The sequence below is a fragment of the Balaenoptera musculus genome, chromosome 8, assembly GCF_009873245.2.
Source record: "Balaenoptera musculus isolate JJ_BM4_2016_0621 chromosome 8, mBalMus1.pri.v3, whole genome shotgun sequence".
Classification (NCBI taxonomy): domain Eukaryota; kingdom Metazoa; phylum Chordata; class Mammalia; order Artiodactyla; family Balaenopteridae; genus Balaenoptera; species Balaenoptera musculus.
Window position 1 is genome coordinate 24,799,413 of NC_045792.1, and position 20,068 is coordinate 24,819,480.

Here is a 20,068-nt window from a genome sequence, read left to right on the forward strand (position 1 = left end):
TCAGTGTCTTATAATTTTCTGCATACAGGTCTTTTGTCTCCTTAGGTAGGTTTATTCCTAGATATTTTATTCTTTTTGTTGCAATGGTAAACGGGAGTGTTTTCTTAATTTCACTTTCAGATTTTTCATCATTAGTGTATAGAAATGCAAGAGATTTCTGTGCATTAATTTTGTATCCTGCTACTTTACCAAATTCATTGATTAGCTCTAGGAGTTTTCTGGTAGCATCTTTAGGATTCTCTATGTATAGTATCATGTCATCTGCAAACAGTGACAGCTTTACTTCTTCTTTTCCGATTTGGATTCCTTTTATTTCTTTGTCTTCTCTGATTGCTGTGGCTAACACTTCCAAAACTATGTTGAATAATAGTGGTGAGAGTGGGCAACCTTGTCTTGTTCCTGATCTTAGTGGAAATGGTTTCAGTTTTTCACCATTGAGGACAATGTTGGCTGTGGGTTTGTCATATATGGCCTTTATTATGTTGAGGAAAGTTCCCTCTATGCCTACTTTCTGCAGGGCTTTTATCATAAATGGGTGTTGAATTTTGTCGAAAGCTTTCTCTGCATCTATTGAGATGATCATATGGTTTTTCTCCTTCAATTTGTTAATATGGTGTACCACATTGATTGATTTGTGTATATTGAAGAATCCTTGCATTCCTGGGATAAACCCCACTTGATCATGGTGTATGATCCTTTTAATGTGCTGTTGGATTCTGTTTGCGAGTATTTTGTTGAGGATTTTTGCATCTATGTTCATCAGTGATATTGGCCTGTAGTTTTCTTTCTTTGTGACATCTTTGTCTGGTTTTGGTATCAGGGTGATGGTGGCCTCGTAGAATGAGTTTGGGAGTGTTCCTCCCTCTGCAATATTTGGAAGAGTTTGAGAAGGATAGGTGTTAGCTCTTCTCTAAATGTTTGATAGAATTCACCTGTGAAGCCATCTGGTCCTGGGCTTTTGTTTGTTGGAAGGTTTTTAATCACAGTTTCAATTTCAGTGCTTGTGATTGGTCTGTTCATATTTTCTATTTCTTCCTGGTTCAGTCTCGGCAGTTTGTGCATTTCTAAGAATCTGTCCATTTCTTCCAGGTTGTCCATTTTATTGGCGTAGAGTTGCTTGTAGTAATCTCTGATGATCGTTTGTATTTCTGCAGTGTCAGTGGTTACTTCTCCTTTTTCATTTCTAATTCTATTGATTTGAGTCTTCTCCCTTTTTCTCTTGATGAGTCTGGCTAATGGTTTATCAATTTTGTTTATCTTCTCAAAGAACCAGCTTTTAGTTTTATTGATTTTTGCTATTGTTTCCTTCATTTCTTTTTCATTTATTTCTGACCTGATCTTTATGATTTCTTTCCTTCTGCTAGCTTTGGGGTTTTTTTCTTCTTCTTTCTCTAATTGCTTTAGGTGCAAGGTTAGGTTGTTTATTCGAGATGTTTCCTGTTTCTTGAGGTAGGCTTGTATTGCTATAAACTTCCCTCTTAGCACTGCTTTTGCGGCGTCCCATAGGTTTTGGGTCGTCGTATCTCCATTGTCATTTGTTTCTAGGTATTTTTTGATTTCCCCTTTGATTTCTTCAGTGATCACTTCGTTATTAAGTAGTGTATTGTGTAGCCTCCATGTGTTTGTATTTTTTACAGATCTTTTCCTGTAATTGATATCTAGTCTCATAGTGTTGTGGTCGGAAAAGATACTTGATACGATTTCAATTTTCTTAAATTTACCAAGGCTTGATTTGTGACCCAAGATATGATCTATCCTGGAGAATGTTCCATGCGCACTTGAGAAAAATGTGTATTCTGTTGTTTTTGGGTGGAATGTCCTATAAATATCAATTAAGTCCATCTTGTTTAATGTATCATTTAAAGCTTGTGTTTCCTTATTTATTTTCATTTTGGATGATCTGTCCATTGGTGAAAGTGGGGTGTTAAAGTCCCCTACTATGATTGTGTTGCTGTCGATTTCCCCTTTTATGGCTGTTAGTATTTGCCTTATGTATTGAGGTGCTCATATGTTTGGTGCATAAATATTTACAATTGTTATATCTTCCTCTTGGATCGATCCCTTGATCATTATATAGTGTCCTTCTTTGTGTCTTATAATATTCTTTATTTTAAAGTCTATTTTGTCTGATATGAGAATTGCTACTCCAGCTTTCTTTTGATTTCCATTTGCATGGAATATCTTTTTCCATCCCCTCACTTTCAGTCTGTATGTGTCTGTACGTCTGAAGTGGGTCTATTGTAGACAGCATATATATGGGTCTTGTTTTTGTATCCATTCAGCCAGTCTGTGTCTTTTGGTGGGAGCACTTAATCCATTTACATTCAAGGTAATTATCAATATGTATGTTCCTATTCCCATTTTCTTAAATGTTTTGGGTTTGTTATTGTAGGTGTTTTCCTTCTCTTGTGTTTCTTGCCTAGAGAAGTTCCTTTAGCATTTGTTGTAAAGCTGGTTTGGTGGTGCTGAACTCTCTCAGATTTTGCTTGTCTGTAAAGGTTTTAATTTCTCCATCACATCTGAATGAGATCCTTGCTGTGTAGAGTAATCTTGGTTGTAGGTTTTTCTCCTTCATCACTTTAAGTATATCCTGCCACTCCCTTCTGGCTTGCAGAGTTTCTGCTGAAAGATCAGATGTTAACCTTATGGGGATTCCCTTGTGTGTTATTTGTTGTTTTTCCCTTGCTGCTTTTAATATGTTTTCTTTATATTTAATTTTTGACAGTTTGATTAATATGTGTCTTGGCGTGTTTCTCCTTAGGTTTATCCTGTATGGGACTCTCTGTGCTTCCTGGACTTGATTAACTATTTCCTTTCCCATATTAGGGAAGTTTTCAACTATAATCTCTTCAAATATTTTCTCAGTCCCTTTCTTTTTCTCCTCTTCTTCTGGGACCCCTATAATTCGAATGTTGGTGCGTTTAATGTTGTCCCAGAGGTCTCTGAGACTGTCCTCAGTTCTTTTCATTCTTTTTTCTTTATCCTGCTCTGCAGTAGTTATTTCCACCATTTTATCTTCCAGGTCACTTATCCTTTCTTCTGCCTCAGTTATTCTGCTATTGATCCCATCTAGAGTATTTTTAATTTCATTTATTGTGTTTTTCATCGTTGCTTGGTTCCTCTTTAGTTCTTCTATGTCTTTGTTAAATGTTTCTTGCATTTTGTCTATTCTATTTCCAAGATTTTGGATCATCCTTACTATCATTATTCTGAATTCTTTTTCAGGTAGACTACCTATTTCCTCTTCATTTGTTAGGTCTGGTGTGTTTTGACCCTGCTCCTTCATCTGCTGTGTGCTTTTCTGTCTCATTTTGCTTATCTTACTGTGTTTGCGGTCTCCTTTTCACAGGCTGCAGGTTCGTAGTTCCCGTTGGTTTTGGTATCTGTCCCCAGTGGCTAAGGTTGGTTCAGTGGGTTGTGTAGGCTTCCTGGTGGAGGGGACTATTGCCTGTGTTCTGGTGGATGAGGTTGAATCTTGTCTTTCTGGTGGGCACGTCCATGTCTGGTGGTGTGTTTTGGGGTGTCTGTGGCCTTATGATTTTAGGCAGCCTCCCTGCTAATGGATGGGGCTGTGTTCCTGTCTTGCTAGTTGTTTGGCATAGGGTGTCCAGCACTGTAGCTTGCTGGTCGTTGAGTGAAGCTGGTTCTTGATGTTGAGATGGAGATCTCTGAAAGATTTTTGCCGTTTGGTATTACGTGGAGCTGGTAGGTCTCTTGTGGACCAGTGTCCTGAAGTTGGCTCTCCCACCTCAGAGGCACAGCCCTGATGCCTGGCTGGAGCACCAAGAGCCTTTCATCCACACAGCTCAGAATATAAGGGAGAAAAAAATAGAAAGAAAGAAAGAGGATAAAATAAAATAAAATAAAGCTATTATAATAAAAAATAAGAAAAAAATTATTAAGAGTAAATGTATTCAGAAAAAAATTTTTTTTTAATTTTTAAAAATAGATTTATTAATTTTTTATAGTAAAAAATAAGAAAAAATTTTTAAGAAAAAAATTTATTAAGAAAAAAAAATTTTAATTTTTTAAAATAAAAAATATGAGAAAACTTATTAAAAATTTTTTTAATTTCTAAAAATAGAAAATACAGAAAAAATTATTAAGAAAACATATATTAGGAAAAAAAATTTTTTTTAAGTAAAAAAAAAAAAAATGGACGGACCTAACCCTAGGACTAATGGTGAAAGCAAAGCTATACAGACAAAATGTCACCCAGAAGCATACACATATACACTCACAAAAAAAGGAAAAGGGGAAATTAATATATCCTGCTCCTAAAGTCCACCTTTTGAATTTGGGATGATTCGTTGTCTATTCAGGTATTCAACAGATGCAGGCACATCAAGTTGTTTGTGGAGCTTTAATCCGCTGCTTCTGAGGCTGCTGGGAGAGATTTCCCTTTCTCTTCTTTGTTCGTACAGCTCCCAGCGTTCAGCTTTGGATTTGGACCCGCCTCTGCATGTACGTCGCCTGAGAGCGTCCGTTCCCCGCCCAGACAGAACGGGGTTAAAGGAGCAGCTGCTTCGGGGGCTCTGGCTCACTCAGGCCGGGGGAGGGAGCGGTATGGAGGAGGCGGGGCGAGCCTGCGGCGTCAGAGGCGTCGTGACGTTGCAGCAGCCTGAGGCGCACCGTGTGTTCTCCAGGGGAAGTTGTCCCCGGATCACGGGAGCCTGGCAGTGGCGAGCTGCACCGGCTCCCGGGAGGGGCGGTGTGGAGAGTGACCTGTGCTCGCACACAGGCTTCTTGGTGGCGGCAGCAGCAGCCTTAGCGTCTCCTACTAGTCTCTGGGGTCCGCGCTGATGGCCGCGGCTCGCGCCCGTCTCTGGGGTCCGCGCTGTTAGCCGCGGCTCGCGCCCGCCTCTGGAGTTCGTCTAGGCGGCGCTCTGAATCCCCTCTCCTTGCGCGCCGCGAATCAAAGAGGCAAGAAAAAGTCTCTTGCCTCTTCGGCGGCTGCAGACCTCCTCTCCGGCTCCCTCCCGGCTCGCCGCGGCACGCCAACCCCTTCAGGCTGTGTTCACGCCGCCAACCCCAGTCCTCTCCCTGCGATCCAACCGAAGCCCGCGCCTCAGCTCCCAGCCCCGCCCGCCCCGGCGGGTGAGCAGACAAGCCTCTTGGGCTGGTGAGCGCTGCTCGGCGCTGAGCCTCTGTGCGGGAATCTCTCCGTTTTTCCCTCTGCGCCCCTGTTGCTGTGGGATCCGCGCTGATAGCCGCGGCTCGCACCCGTCTCTGGATTTCGTTTAGGCAGCGCTCTGAATCCCCTCTCCTTGCGCGCCGCGAAACAAAGAGGCAAGAAAAAGTCTCTTGCCTCTTCGGCAGCTGCAGACTTTTTCCCGGACTCCCTCCCGGCTAGCACCAAAGCCTGAGCCTCAGCTCCCAGCCCCCGCCCGCCCCGGCGGGTGAGCAGACCAGCCTCTCGGGCTGGTGAGTGCTGGTTGGCGCCGAGCCTCTGTGAGGGAGTCTCTCCGCTTTGCCCTCCGCACCCCTGTGGCTGCGCTCTCCTCCGCGGCTCCGAAGCTTCCCCCCTCTGCCACCCGCAGTCTCTGCCCGCAAAGGGGCTTCCTAGTGCCTGGAAACCTTTCCTCCTTCACGGCTCCCTCCCACTGGCGCAGGTCCCGTCCCTATTCTTTTGTCTCTGTTATTTCTTTTTTCTTTTACCCTACCCAAGTACGTGGGGATTTTCTTGCCTTTTGGGAGGTCTGACGTCTTCTGCCAGCGTTCAGTGGGTGTTCTGTAGGAGCAGTTCCACGTGTAGATGTATTTCTACTGTATCTGTGGGAAGGAAGGTGATCTCCACGTCTTACTCTTCCGCCATCTTGCCCCTACTCCCCTATCGTTTTTAATTAAAACTTGTGAAGAGGGGAGAACTTACCTCTAGTTGCACTGAAAATCTGCTGTAATTGTTATCTCCATTTGGTGTCTCTGGAAGCATATACTTTTTTTTCCAGTTTTTTTTAAAAAATTGAAGTATAATTGACTTACAGTATTATATTAGTTTCAGGTGTACAGGATAGTAATTTGATATTTTTATACGTTGGAAGAGGATTACCATGATAAGCCTAGTTACCATATGTTGCAATACAGAATATAGTCAATAATATTGTAATGCTATACATTATATCCCCATGACTAATTTATTTTGTAAGTTTGGAAGTTTGTACCTCCTAATCTCCCTAACCTATTTCACTCATCCTTCCATCCACCTCCCCATTGGAACCACCAGTTCTCTGTATCTGAGTCTGCTTCTGTTTTGTTATGTTTTTTCATTTGTTTTGTGTTTTTTAGATTCCACATACAAGTGAGATCATAACATCTTACAGAAAAACCCAAACGAACTTTTTTGGCCAACCCAATGTTTGTCTTTCTTGTCTGACTTATTTCACTTAGCATAATACACTCTAGGTTCATCCCTGTTGTCGCAAATGGCAAAATTTCCTCCTTTTTTATGGCTGAATAATGTGTGTGTGTATGTGTGTGTGTGTTTGTGTGTGTGTGTGTATCTCACATTTTCTTCATCCATTAATGGACATTTAGGTTGCTTCCATGTCTTGGCTGTTGTAAATAATGCACATGAGGGAGCACATATCTTTTCAAGTTAGTGTTTATTCCTTTGAATAAATACCCAGAAGTGGAATTGTTGGATCATATAGTAGTTCTATTTTTAATTTTTTGAGGAACTTTCATACTGTTTTCCTCAGTGGCTGAACCAATTTACATTCCTACCAACAGCACGCAAGGTTGCATTTTTCCCATATCCATGCCAACACTTGTTATTTCTTTTCTTTTTGATAATCGCCATTCTGACAGGTGTGAGGTGATACCTCATTGTGTAGCAATCACCTATTCTATGCTAGGCCTGAGGTAGGTACTATAGTAAGTAAGTTTTTCCTTATGAGGAATAGCCAGGTCCTCAGGAATAGATATACATATGACTACTATTGTTCTTGTTGTGCTAGCTGTCTTATTTTGGTTATCTGTGTATATGAATCTGGTGATTTATTTTGCTTAAGGAGGAAAGCCCAGGACATAAATAAATGGAATTTAGGAAGCCTTCTCTCCAAAAATGTAAGATACACCACCTATTTTTTCAAATATATTATTTATGATGAATTTATTCATTTATTCACCCCAAAATATTTGTGGAATATAATCTACTAGACAGAATCTAACAAGTAAATAAGGATAAAATCCAAAAAAAGAATTTTTTTTTTAAAGATCTTTTTTTTTTTAAGGAACTCCTTTATTTATTTATTTATTTTTTGGCCGTGTTGGGTCATCTTCGTTTCTGTGCAAGGGCTTTCTCCAGTTGCGGCAAGCGGGGGCCACTCCTCATCGCGGTGCGTGGGCTTCTCACCATCGCGGCCTCTCCTGCTGCGGAGTGCAGGCTCCAGACGCGCAGGCTCAGCAGCCGTGGCTCACGGGCCTAGTCGCTCCGCCACATGTGGGATCCTCCCAGACCAGGGCTCGAACCCGTGTCCCCTGCATTGGCAGGCAGATTCTCAACCACTGCGCCACCAGGGAAGCCCCCAACATTTTTTATTTAAGCTAAAATGTTTCATTACCTATGTAGCCTTATCACGTACAAAGGAAAACTTAATTTTACTGAGGTGGTTTGTGACTGATCTTGCTTTGAGAGTCCTTTTTTGGGTGGTGGTGGATTTCACTTCACAGTACCTACAAACAAATGAAGCCACAGTGTGATAAATGAGAGCTGATAGCAAGTGGTCTCAGTGCAGACACATAAGCATGATCATATTATCTCATAGGTGTTTAAGCTATTGAATATTCAGTGATGGCTAAAGTGCCTCTAATTGGGCATCTGTTCATTTTCAAGCTTATTTTTCTGTTATGCAATGTATATTTTGCTCTCTTTTATGGCATTTGGCAATGTGCTTAGACCATTAAACTAAAAGATGCCTTCTCTTTTAATTTTACATTCTTCTTGAGCTCAGCCAGATAAAACCATTGAAAATCATCTGTATTTGGGGGTGGAGAGGAAGAGAGGGCAGAATCTATTATTCAGCTGTTGAGACCTAGTTTTGTAAGGTAGAGTTGTGTTTGAAAGGTGGAATTTGCTGACGTTGTGCTCTAGAGTAGATTTGTTTGTGGTGTTTTCTTATAAACTTTTAATCGGATCTAATTTTGCTTGTTTCACATAGGCAATACTGTAGACAAGTTCCCAGGTATGTCCCCTAAATGTATTCATGGTATCTGATCAACTAGGAAAGTTTTCACACTAGAAACATCAAATGATGCTCAGCTTCTTACACCATCTCTCAGAAGCAGTGAGAAATAAGTTCCTTGGGCCCCAGTGATATTTAGCTGCTGCATCTACTACTTGCAGATCACTGTTATATGCCATAAGGTACCATCTCAACTTCATGCATGAGATTTTTTTCCCCCCTCTTGATAAGACTATTAAGGCCTGTACTTTAGGAAATTGCTTCTGGCTGTAGGACAAGGGAGCAGAGCTCGTTTTCTTTCTTTAGTCATTTTCACATGGGAGGTCCTATGTCCTGTGTATTGATTCCAGAGTGTGTTGTTACTGCCATTGTCTCCTTCCTTTGAGTTTCACAAGACTTGGTAATCTTGAGATTCCAGTTTTCAAAGAATTTAGCAAATGAATTCATGGCTCCTAGTGTTGGGAAACTGGTTTGTTATGGTCCTTGATTTTAACTTTTCTTAAAGGATGGAAACTAAGCAGACTTATGTAGTATAGGTAGGAGATTTAAAGGTCACTGACAGCAGCTGTTGGTCTCCAACACATCCTAGGCAAAATTCCTATTAATTCCTCTGCTTTGGAAAAATATGGTATCCACAAGCTTCTCTTTCAGCTACTTTTCAGCTTAGGAAAATATACTTCTGGGAGTATCATCTTCTGTAGAGGGACAAAAAGTTATATTTGTTTTACTAAAAATGTTCAGGGTTCCTCTTCTCCCTCACAATGGACTAGTTATCTCATGATATGGTGGGATTCTATATTTATAAATCCAGGGAAGGTATGTTAACAGACATTTTTGATATTGTTGTATTTCTTCCTTTGTAAGTAGTTTGTAGCTTCAGTCTTGTATCCTTGCAGTTGTGTGTGTCTCCCTTTTTCCTTTTCTCCTTTCTCACGTGTCCAAACATGGCAGACATGGCCATGATGAGGTACGTGGAATCACTTGTTTGCTATTTAAAATAAAAAGCAAACTTACTTCATTTTGTTACTGAACCAAACTTGGGTCTGCTTGCCCGCATGCAGTAAAGCCAATCTACTGACACTGGATTGTGGTGAGGGAAAGGGCAGCATTTATTGTAAAGGTGCTAATACAAGGAGGATGGGTGGCTCATGCTCTAAAACCCTAAAGTCTCCGAAGGGTTTCAGAAAAGCTTTTTTAAAGGCAAGGTGAGGGAGGGGTGTCCCAGGATATGTGATCAGCTTCTGCACAATTCTCTTACTGATTGATGGTGATCAATCCTTAGGTGCCAGACGGTTTGGAGGCTACGTGCTCATAATCATTAAGTAGTTAATTTCTTCCTTTGGTGGTGGTTTTAGCATGTAAAAAACTCAGGAAAGATACTATTATCTTGGTACTTCAGAGAGGAGCTAAGGCAGAGGATATGGGGGAGGGGTCTGTCCCAGGAAGCCCCCATAGGGTCCTGCTCAGTTACAGGTGGGTCCATTTAGGGCAAGATTTAGATTTGGCAGGCTATGGGAAACAGGTGGACTTCTTTCTAGTCTGCTAAATTCTCAGGTATGAAATATTTTCTCCAGCTAAGTATAGTCACTTCTGTCCTCTCAGCTTTCATCATTCTGTATAAATCACACATCATTCTTTACCTCTTATTGTCTCTTGTTGATATACCCTCAAGGGTTTCAAAAGGTTAAAGGTCTCAGCCTATTTTTAACCAATAAGGATCAGGATTAAGTTTGTCTTCTTTCTCAGAAGTGTTCCCAGTAGCAATATATTTTTTCATTTTCCTGTTTAGCAAACATGGAGGAGATCTGTTTCATGTACTTTCTGTTATGCATCTTATCTTTTTTTTCTTTTCTTTTTTTTTTTGGCTGTGCCATGTGGCATGTAGGATCTTAGTTCCTCGACCAGGGATTGAACCGGTGCCCCCTGCATTGGGAGCCCAGAGTCCTAACCACTGGACCGCCAGGGAAGTCCCTGCATCTTATCTTTACTTGAGTAAATACTTGAGTGATAGCTGTGTCTGGGGTTTTTTTTCTGTTGTATTTTGGTTGTGTTAAAGGTTTGATAAGATCAGAATGTCTAGGGTTTTTTGTTTGTTTGCTTTGAACTGAACATTATCCTCAGTCACACCCCATTGTTGCAGGAGAAGGGGGTGTGAGAGAATGGTCATGTCCCAGGTCCTGGGTGAGTTCCTGGGATGGGCTACCAAGTGAGGATTCTTGGCTTCCCATAGGAAAGAATTCTAGGGCGAGCCATAGTAAATGAAAGTTTGTTTAGAGAGAGACACATTCCATAGACAGAATGTAGTCAGTCTCAGAAGGTGAGACCGGGGTCCCAGGCTGTGGGGGTGGTTAGTTTTTATGGGCTAGGTAATTACATATGCTAACGAGTGGGAGGAATATTCTGTTTGGAGAAGGGATGGAGATTTCCAGGAACTGGGCCACAGCCCACTTTTTGGCCTTTTATGGTCAGCCTGGGAACCATCATTGTGCCTATGGGTGTGTCATTTAGCATGCTAATGCGTTACAATAAGCTAATGCATTATAATAAGGCTCAAGGTCTACTGAAGTCAAATCTTCTGCCATCTTGGGCCTAATTGGTTATAACCAATTAGGCGGATTAGTTTTTATTGTATCCTCAATGGCTGTGTCATTCTTTTAATGATTGTGCCCCTGCCCCCTTCCCTCTTGTCTTACCATGAGCTTGCTGGGAACTTGATCTTTGACTCTGCCATCTCAGAAAATAAAGAATATAGGTAAAGCAAAAAAGAATAATTGGAAAAAGCTCCTGTGGAGCAAAGCTGTCACAGGGCAGAATGATTCAGCAGTTGCTGGCAAGCATTATTTATTGTGAATCCTTAGTGAATTTTTGAAAAAAAATCTTTTTTTTTTTTTTTGGCCTTTAACAAGCATTATATATTTTTAAAATATATTTATTTATTTATTTATTTATTTATTTATTTTTGGCTGTGTTGCATCTTTGTTGCTGCGCATAGGCTTTCTCTAGTTGCAGTGAGTGAGGACTACTCTTCATTGTGGTGCATGGGCTTCTCATTGCAGTGGCTTCTCTTGTTGCAGAGCATGGGCTGTAGGCACGCGGCCTTCTGTAGTTGTGACTCGCAGGCTCAGTAGTTGTGGTGCACAGGCCACTGCTCTGCGGCATGTGGGATCTTCCTGGACCAGGGATCAAACCCATGGCCCCTGCATTGGCGGGCGGATTCTTAACCATTGGGCCACCAGGGAAGTCCCACAAGCATTATATTTCAGATACAGATACTGTGATGATATTGATAATACTTTATTTTTATGATGGAATATTTTAAGGAAAATTTGATTTTCATAGAAAATGTACATTTAATTTTATAAATAAGAGTCATTTCCTTAAATTCACAAAAACTCCCCAGAGAGGGGAGAGAGTCTGGAAATGGAGTTAATAATTAATCATGCCTACATGAGGAAGCCTCCATAAAAATCCCAGTAGTATAGAGAGATTCCAGGTTGATGAACACGTGGAGGTGCTGGGAGAGTGGTGTGCCCAGAGAGGGCATGGGTGTTCTGTACTCCTTACCTTGTCCTATACATCTCTTGCATCTGATGTTCATCTGTATGCTTTATCATATCCTTTTATAATAAACTAATAAACAGTAAGTAAACTGTCTTCCTGAGTTCTGTGAGCTTCTCTAGTAAATCAATAATGATCATCAATAATAATCATTAATAAGTATTCTGTACATTTTTTAACATAATTCCCATAACATTTGGATTATTTGGTAGTGTATTTTTCTTCCTTGAAACTTGGCTTTTATATTTCAGCAAAATGTTTCCACATTAATTAGTGTCATGTTTGTATTTGTCTTGTCAGTTCTAATCATTTGTTTAAACTGAGATTTCCCTATTTTAAAATCATTACTCTGTTGATAGGAGAGGATGTGTTTGAATTTCACAAATATATATGTATTTTGTATTTTTAAAACATGTGGAATATTAATTAGCCAGAAACTGTAATCTCTAGGTGGGCAGAGAATATGTCTCTTATTCACCATTGGAGTCTTTGATGCCTCACACAGTGATTAATAAATATTTGTCTAATGAATGAGTTATAGTCTAGTCTCTCAGAATATTTTCCCATCAAGAGTTTTCACCCAGACAGTTTTCATTCCTTTAAGCCACAACTGATCATCTCTAATAATGTAATTAATAAATATGCTATTATTTTTTCTTATGTGTGGACCTTAGTGTCTATTCAGAAAATTGAAGCCTATATATAATGGCTTAAAAATGGGCCACAGTGGGGTTTTCTCCCCTTTTCCCAACATTTTATTATGAAAATTTTCATACCGTAAAGTTGATAGTATTATACAGTAAATCCCTATATACTCACCACCTGATGCTACAGTTAACATTTTAATATACTTGCCTTATTAAATATCTATTCATCTAACTACCCTCTGTCTGTCTGTCAGTCCGTCTTCTTTTATTTATACGTTTCAGGGAAGTTTCACGCCCAGAACTTCAGAATTTATCTACAGTGTTTATAAAATAGAATGCTTTTGGAGTATGACTATTTGAAATTATATGTCATCATTTGGAACAGATAATAATTGTTTGGAAAATTAAATTCTATCATCTTTATTTTCCATACTTAGATTGGAATGGCAGATGAGAAGGGGAAAAAACCAGCTTAGATCTGTATAATTTTGTATAGTTTACAAAGAATTTTCATGTGCATTATCTAACTTGATCCAATATTATTATTAATAATAGTAGGTAACAGTTACTGAATGCTTTCTTTGGTGCCAGGTACTGTGCTAAGTTTACCTTTAGTGAAGGTACTATGCTAAATTATGTTCATCCCACTGATATTTGGTTGTCATATTTATTTTTCAGATGGATTGATTTGTTCATTTAAATATTTTTTAGCCCTGTCACACGCCTTTTTTAAATTCACATTTGTTAGCTGCTGCTATGTTTAGACTGAAGTCATCAGTGTTTGGGTTCCTGAGCACAAAAACATTTTCTTGGCTGTTGTACCTTTATATGTTGCTATTTATAATATTTGATCGTAATTTAGGAAGAATTGCTGAAAATCCTCCTGTGTTCTTTGTTTATCTCTTGTAAATCAGTCTCTAAAATCCAAAATGTTGCATGACTTTAAAGGCAAAATGGATTATATGAGAATCTGCATCTAATAGTTACTTTCCCTTATATTATGAATTATTAATATTTCTATGAATAATAATAGTGTTTTTTGTATTTATGATGTGCCAGATACTGTAATTTATATCCATTTAACAATCCTGTAAGAGTTGAAGAAACTGGACACAGAAGGGTTAAATGACTTGTCCTGAGTCATATGGCCAGTAAATGAAAAAGCCAGGATATGAATGTATCAGCTCCTAAGTCCTTGTGTTTGACCACTACCCTAGTGTTTTGCATAGTATATGTATGCTCCTCAGACCATCCGCATCATAATTTCCTTAGGTGACTGTTAGAAATGCAGATTCCTGAGCCTCATGATACACCTACTGAGTCTCTCTGTGGATTAAATATATTTTTTAGTCATTCAGTTGATTCCTATGTACACTAAAGTTTGAGAACCTCTGTGCTATGCCATCCTATAAGCATTACCATGTTTTAATCTCTTATTAGCCTAGAAAGATAGCCAGAATCAATGAATCGTTCTTATTCTTGGAGTACATGACATTTTGGATTGATCTTTATGCTTTTGTCTTTAATTCAAGATTGTCATGGATTTTAAGCACCCAGGTGGTGTCACAGTGCCCATTATGCTGCCTTGTAGGAGTTTGCTGGTGATGACAGGAGAATCTAGATACCTTTGGACCCATGGGTATGTACTGAAATGACCTTGATGACAGGATACCTTTTGCTTTGTGGGAGTTCTCATTCTTTTCTTCCTGAGCCACCAGAACCATGCTCCAGGCTTGCACATTGAGGCTTCTGGGTTTAAAACCCCAGGGACATCTATGGCTTTTTTTAAACTTTTTATTTTGGAAAAAATTCAAGTTTAAAGAAAAGTTGTAAGCATAGTATGGTGAATTCCCTTCACCTTTCATATAGATTTACCAATTGTGAATATTTTGCTGTGTGTTTTCTCTCTCACATGTTATCATTATTATTATTTTTGCTGAATCGTTTGAGAGTAAGTTGCAGCCATCATGACTCTTTACCCTTACATGCTTCATTGCATATTTTTAAAGAGCAAGGACATTGTCTGTATCAGGGGTTGGCAAACAATGGCTCGTGAGTCAAATTCAGCCCTTATTTTTACAAAACTCTTGAGCTAAAAATGGTTTTACATTTTTAAGGGGTTGTAAAGAACAAAAACAAAAAAGAATATGTGGTAGAGACTGTATGTGGCCCTCTGTGCCTAAAATATTTACTATCTGGCCCTGTTACAGAAAAAGTTTGCCAGGCCCTGTTTTATGAAACTGCAGTGTAAGCCTCAAATTCAGGAAATTCAACATTGTAAAATACTCTTATCATACGCTTATACAATCCATCGTGAAATTGTGCTAGTTGTACTTTATAGTATTGTCAAAGAAAAACCAGACCCTGACAGTAGTTAAAGCAGCAAAACCAGATTTTACTCAGGAACTATTGCAGCAGGGGAAAAGAGACCTCAGTATAGGAGTGGGCTCAATTTCAATACAAAAAGGAGAAATGGAGTTTTATAGGCAAGGAGCCTGGGGTTGGGAATGGGGCAGTGTGGGTGGATAGAAAACTACTAAGAGGAAACATCAATGGTAAGGGGGAATTCTGGCTAAACCAACCATAGGATTCTTGCTGAAAGCAGGCCAGTATGATCAGACATCACCTGGGGGAAACATGCGGGTAAGGAATTTGGTCAGATATCAAGGATGATCAGATATCGAGGGTGGGGGATTTGGGCTAAACTGACTTAGCAGGATTCTTGCTAAAATGGGGCTAGATCTAGAACATACCCAAGGATAGGGCCTATTTGGGCTCAGAGGAACCCGACTAAAGTTTGGTCATGGAGAGAATCTGTCAGTACCTCTTGGTAAGTTTTCCCTCTGATCTAGGATGTGGCCCATTAACCTGCATTACACTTAGTTGTCAATTCTCGTTAGTCTTCTTTAATTTGAAACAATTCCTCAACTTTTCTTTGTCTTTCATGATGTTTATGCTTTTAAGAAGGCCAGTTGTTTTACAGAATGACCCTCAATTTGAGTTTGTTTGATTGAATCTAATCTGAAAGAAATGGCTTATTCACTTTTGGCAGGAATAAATCCTTAGCCTTTTGAGGTGGAAGCATCACACTGCTAAAATTTACATATATTGTCACTTAAAATACTTCTGAGCTCTGTACTTATTAATACTGCCCTGGTTGGAGATTTTAGCTGATGCATTTTTATAAAAATTCAAGGAAGTGAACATGTAAATGAATTTGTAACCTGTCCTAAATGAGCCATAAAAACAGATGGCCTGATTTTGTGCACTAAGGATTAAATTTGCCTGATTTCTTTTTCACAGCCATTTAAAATATTTTTAACTTTTCAGTAATTGAAAATGGTGATGTGATCCTGTGGTGTTTAAAGTATTCCTGTAATTTTGAAAATATTCACATTTTCTTTTGTTTTAGGTTCAAGGCTTTTTACTATTGGTACCATTTAAACTTAAGAGTAATAGCACTACAACAAATACAAAATAAGAAATTACTTTCTATGGGCCTATATTATGAAAATATTTTAATTTGTTCTGGGTAATAGTATAGATTAATTCTCCTAAACATCATCTTGATCAGATTATTTTCTTGTTAAATGTTAAGAGTAGGATCTCTGGAAGGTTGACTTGCAGGTTAATATTTATTTTTAAACCTTTCTGTAGAATCAAAATTTTCTATAATAATTTCAGGGGAAAAAGAACCTTCAGTATTATTTTTAAAGGCTTCCACTGATACCCATTATCTGTAATGTGATTTGCATGTGTGTGTGTGTGTGTGTGTGTGTGTGTGTGTGTGTGTGTGTGTGTGTGTGTTAAGAAGAGAGAGAGAAGGAGGGAGGGAAGGGAAGGGAAGACACACAGAAGTAGCAACAGAGAGAGACTGACCAAACAAATGGTATATCAACTATTGATGGGTTCCTTGGAATCTGGGTGGAAGGGAAGATAAATTGAAAAAGCACATTTAGTGCACTTAAAAATACATATAAACTATAGAAATAAACCTTGATTAAAAATATTTTGATCTCTGTGCTAATAAAGCACTAGAAAGCACTACTGAAGAAGGTTGATTAACACTTCCAAATACTTTTAATTTGATGTATAGTTTACTATTCTAGCCAGCATGCCCTAAATCAAAGATGGCAAACTGGCAACACATGGTCAAATATAGCAGTCAGGCTGTTTGACTGGTGTGGTAGTGGTCAACGTTGTGGCATTTTAAAAAATTGGTTACACGTGAAAATTAGGAGCTTTTACACAAGAATCTGAATTTTCAGCTTCTTTTGAAAATTGAGAAGATCTGAAACCACATTATCTTTTGGCAGCAGTAGCTGAGACTATCAATGGACTTCTATAGGTGAGACCTACATTTTCAGATTCTCTAGAGTTCCTGCCACTTTGTATGACTCCCTGAACTATGGCTGAGTATCAGTTGTCATTTATTACTGTGCTTATACTGTTGTTTTTATCTTATAACAGAGTTAAATGAAAATTAAATATTTCTTAAACTCATGTCTGTTTTAAAAGTGGGGTAAAAGGTAGAATGAGCAGGAATGTGTGTTTTAAGAAAAACGGAAGAGAACACTTTGTTTTTTTAAATGAAGACAATTCCTATGTGTTTAATGGGAAACAATATATTTCTAAACAAATCTACCTGCTTCACTCATTTATGTTAGTTGACTAGCCTTGGGTTGCATTAGTTCACGAGTTTGTGTGAGCTCTCCTTTTAAATTATTTTTGGAGCATTTTCTTTGTGCCAGGTATTGTCTAAAAGCTTTACATATATTAACTCATTTAACTCATATTGTCACAGTGGAAAGTTTTTTTCATGGTTTTGTCCCCAGTTTTAAAGGAAATTGGAACATAACTTGTACAAAGTTACAAAACCATTAAAGGGCAGACATGAGATCAGAAAGCCAGGGAGTCTGGCTTCAGGATCTGTGCTCTTAACCATACCGTTATAGCTAAACTTGTTTGCTCCCTTTCATCTGAATTTATACAGTGCCTTGTAGCCTTCAGACTTTTGTCAACTCTTAATGCAATAAATTTCCTTTTCCTTTCCATTCACTTGTTTTTAACATGTAGCTCAACTTTTATTTCCTTTATAACGTATAAAGCTTTTTCTGACTGCAGTAGCCTGAAATAATTTCTCTCTTAACTCCTAAAGACTGTATTGTCTCCTACTGGCTTGTGATGTCTTTCTATTGTACTGAACTGTTATTTAAATCTATAAAAATGTTTTTATCTTTTTATTTAATATTTTCCCAACTAGATTATAATTTAAGTACAGGGGGAAAAGAAGATGTTCAGAGATATGTAAAGAATTAATTATTTTTAACATATGGATTACCTCTTCCTAAAAATCTGAGATTGGTACCCAAAGCAGTAAGTACTGCTTGACCTTTGCCTAAGATTTAACTCAAGGCAAGTGAAGTAATTGACTTCAGAGAGCCGTTATAGAGAACTACTTAGTACCCAGGAAAGAATTGCTAATAAGAGTTTCAAGATATTCATTGTTCTAAAATAAATCTTGACTTTGTTCAACACCATAGTTTTAATCATTTTCAGCTATTAGAGTAACATTCATATAATTTCAGGCATTTTTCCCTTGCTTTTACTTCTAAAAAATTGCTTTTAGCATGAGCTCTTTTAAAAGAGCCATTCTCACGACTCGTTTTATGAGACTGGCATTACCCTGACACCAAAATTTGTTAAGGACATTACAACAAAAGAAAATTACAGACCAGTATCTCTCAGAGATGATAAAAGTCCTTGACAAAATGTTAGAAAATCCAATCCTGCAATATATAAAAAAGAAAACACATCAAGACTAAGTGGAATTTGTCCCAGGATTGCAAGATAGGTTTAACATTTGGAAACCGAACATTAAAAGAACAAAAGAGAAAATATATATAATCATGTCATCTTGATTGATGCAGAAAATGTATTTGACAGAATTCAGCATCCACTCATGATAAAAACTTGGTAAACTAGGATAAGAAGGAAACTTCTTCAGTCTGATAAAGGGCATCAATGAAAAACCCACAGGCAACATCATACTTAATGATAAAATATTGAATGCTTTTTCCTAAAATATTGAACAAGGCAGGGATTTCTGCTCTCATCACTTCTATTTAATATTGTATTGGATGTCTTAGTATAATAATCCAAGAGAAAGAAGTGAAAATCATATGTATTTGAGAGGAAGAAGTAAAACTCTTTATGATTGTAGATGTAGAAAATCCTAGGAAATCTACAAAGTACTAGAATTAATAACTGAATATAGCATACAGGGTTGTAGCATACAGGGTCAATAATCAAAAAATAATTTTGGGGGAAAGAAATAAAATCCTTTTTAAAATAGTATCAAGACCTTGTTACCAAAACAAACTTGGGTTCACTTGCCCACACGCAGTAAAAGCCAGTCTACTGACATCAGGTTGTGGTGAAGGAAAGTGCAGAATTTATTGTTGGGCACTGTACACGGAGTCCGGACAGCTAGTGCTCAAAAAGCCCAAACTCCTCAATGGGTTTCAGCAAAGTATTTTTAAAGGCAGGGTGAGGGAGGGGCATCCCAGGGTATGTGATCAGCCTGTGCACAGTTCTCTGATTGGTTGATGTTGAAGTAACAGGGTGGTGTCACAAGGGTTAATATTATCAATCCTTAGGTGCCAGTAGGTCATGGGTGCTCATGGTCATCAAGTAGTTAATTTCTTTCATTTAGTAGGGATTTTAGCATCTGTAAAACAATTCAGGAAATGTGCATCAGATACTATTATCTAGGTACTTCAGAGAGGAGCTAAAAGCAGAGGATATGGGGGAGGGATCTGTCTGGGGAAGGCCACATAAGGTCCTGCTTGGTTACAACCTGTAAAATACTTCTTTTCCAATACTCTGAATTAATTAGTTTCAAAAATAAACAGTTTCAGAAGCTGTCAGCCTGGAAATTCTGATTTTTTAATTGAGATTTTATTTATATATAACATTGTATTAGTTTCAGATGTATAGCATACTGATTCTCTCTATGTATATATTGCAAAACGGTCAACACAATAAGTCTAGTTAAAATCCATCACCACACAGTTACAAATTTTTTTTTCTTTTATTGGGAACTTTTATGATATACTCTCTTAGCAACTATCAAATATGCAATACAGTATTATTAACTATAGACACCATTACAACACCCAGACTTATTTACTTTATTACGGGAAGTTTATACCTTTTGACCACATTTACCATTTCACACACATTCCCCCACCCGACTTCACCCCACCCCACCCACCCCACAACCACCAATCTGTTTTCTGTATCTATAAGTTTATTTTTATTTTTGTTTTGTTTTGTTTTTTTAAACACAGGGCAGCCTGGGACACTCTCACCTTCCCACCAGGCTGCTGACCTGGATACTTTTGCAGCTCTGGGGTAGGCAGTTTTTTTTAGAAAGGTTTCAGAACACTGTAAAAGAAAAAGAAGACAAAATAACTGCATCAAAATTTAAAACTTCTGCTTATCAGAAGACAGCATTAAGAAAATGAAAAGTCAGGCTATACATGGGGGAAAAAATATCCACAATACATATATCTAACAAAAGACTGGGTATAAGATTTGAACAGATCCTTTACCAGAAGGATCTATGAATGGCTAAAAAAACACATGAAAAGAAACAATATCATTAGTCATCAGAGA

At 38.4% G+C, this 20,068-nt stretch overlaps 1 protein-coding gene across 4 annotated transcripts in view; it reads left to right on the forward strand.

Annotated features, from left to right (window-relative positions):
- Positions 1-20,068, forward strand: part of ALKBH8 (alkB homolog 8, tRNA methyltransferase) — an 80,738-nt gene that overhangs the window by 35,642 nt on the left and 25,028 nt on the right. For all 4 annotated transcript variants that reach the window (XM_036862615.1, XM_036862618.1, XM_036862616.1 and 1 more), the window contains exon 8: positions 13,921-14,027. In XM_036862615.1, the coding sequence (XP_036718510.1) occupies positions 13,921-14,027 (107 nt within the window). The remainder of the gene's footprint in view (positions 1-13,920; positions 14,028-20,068) is intronic.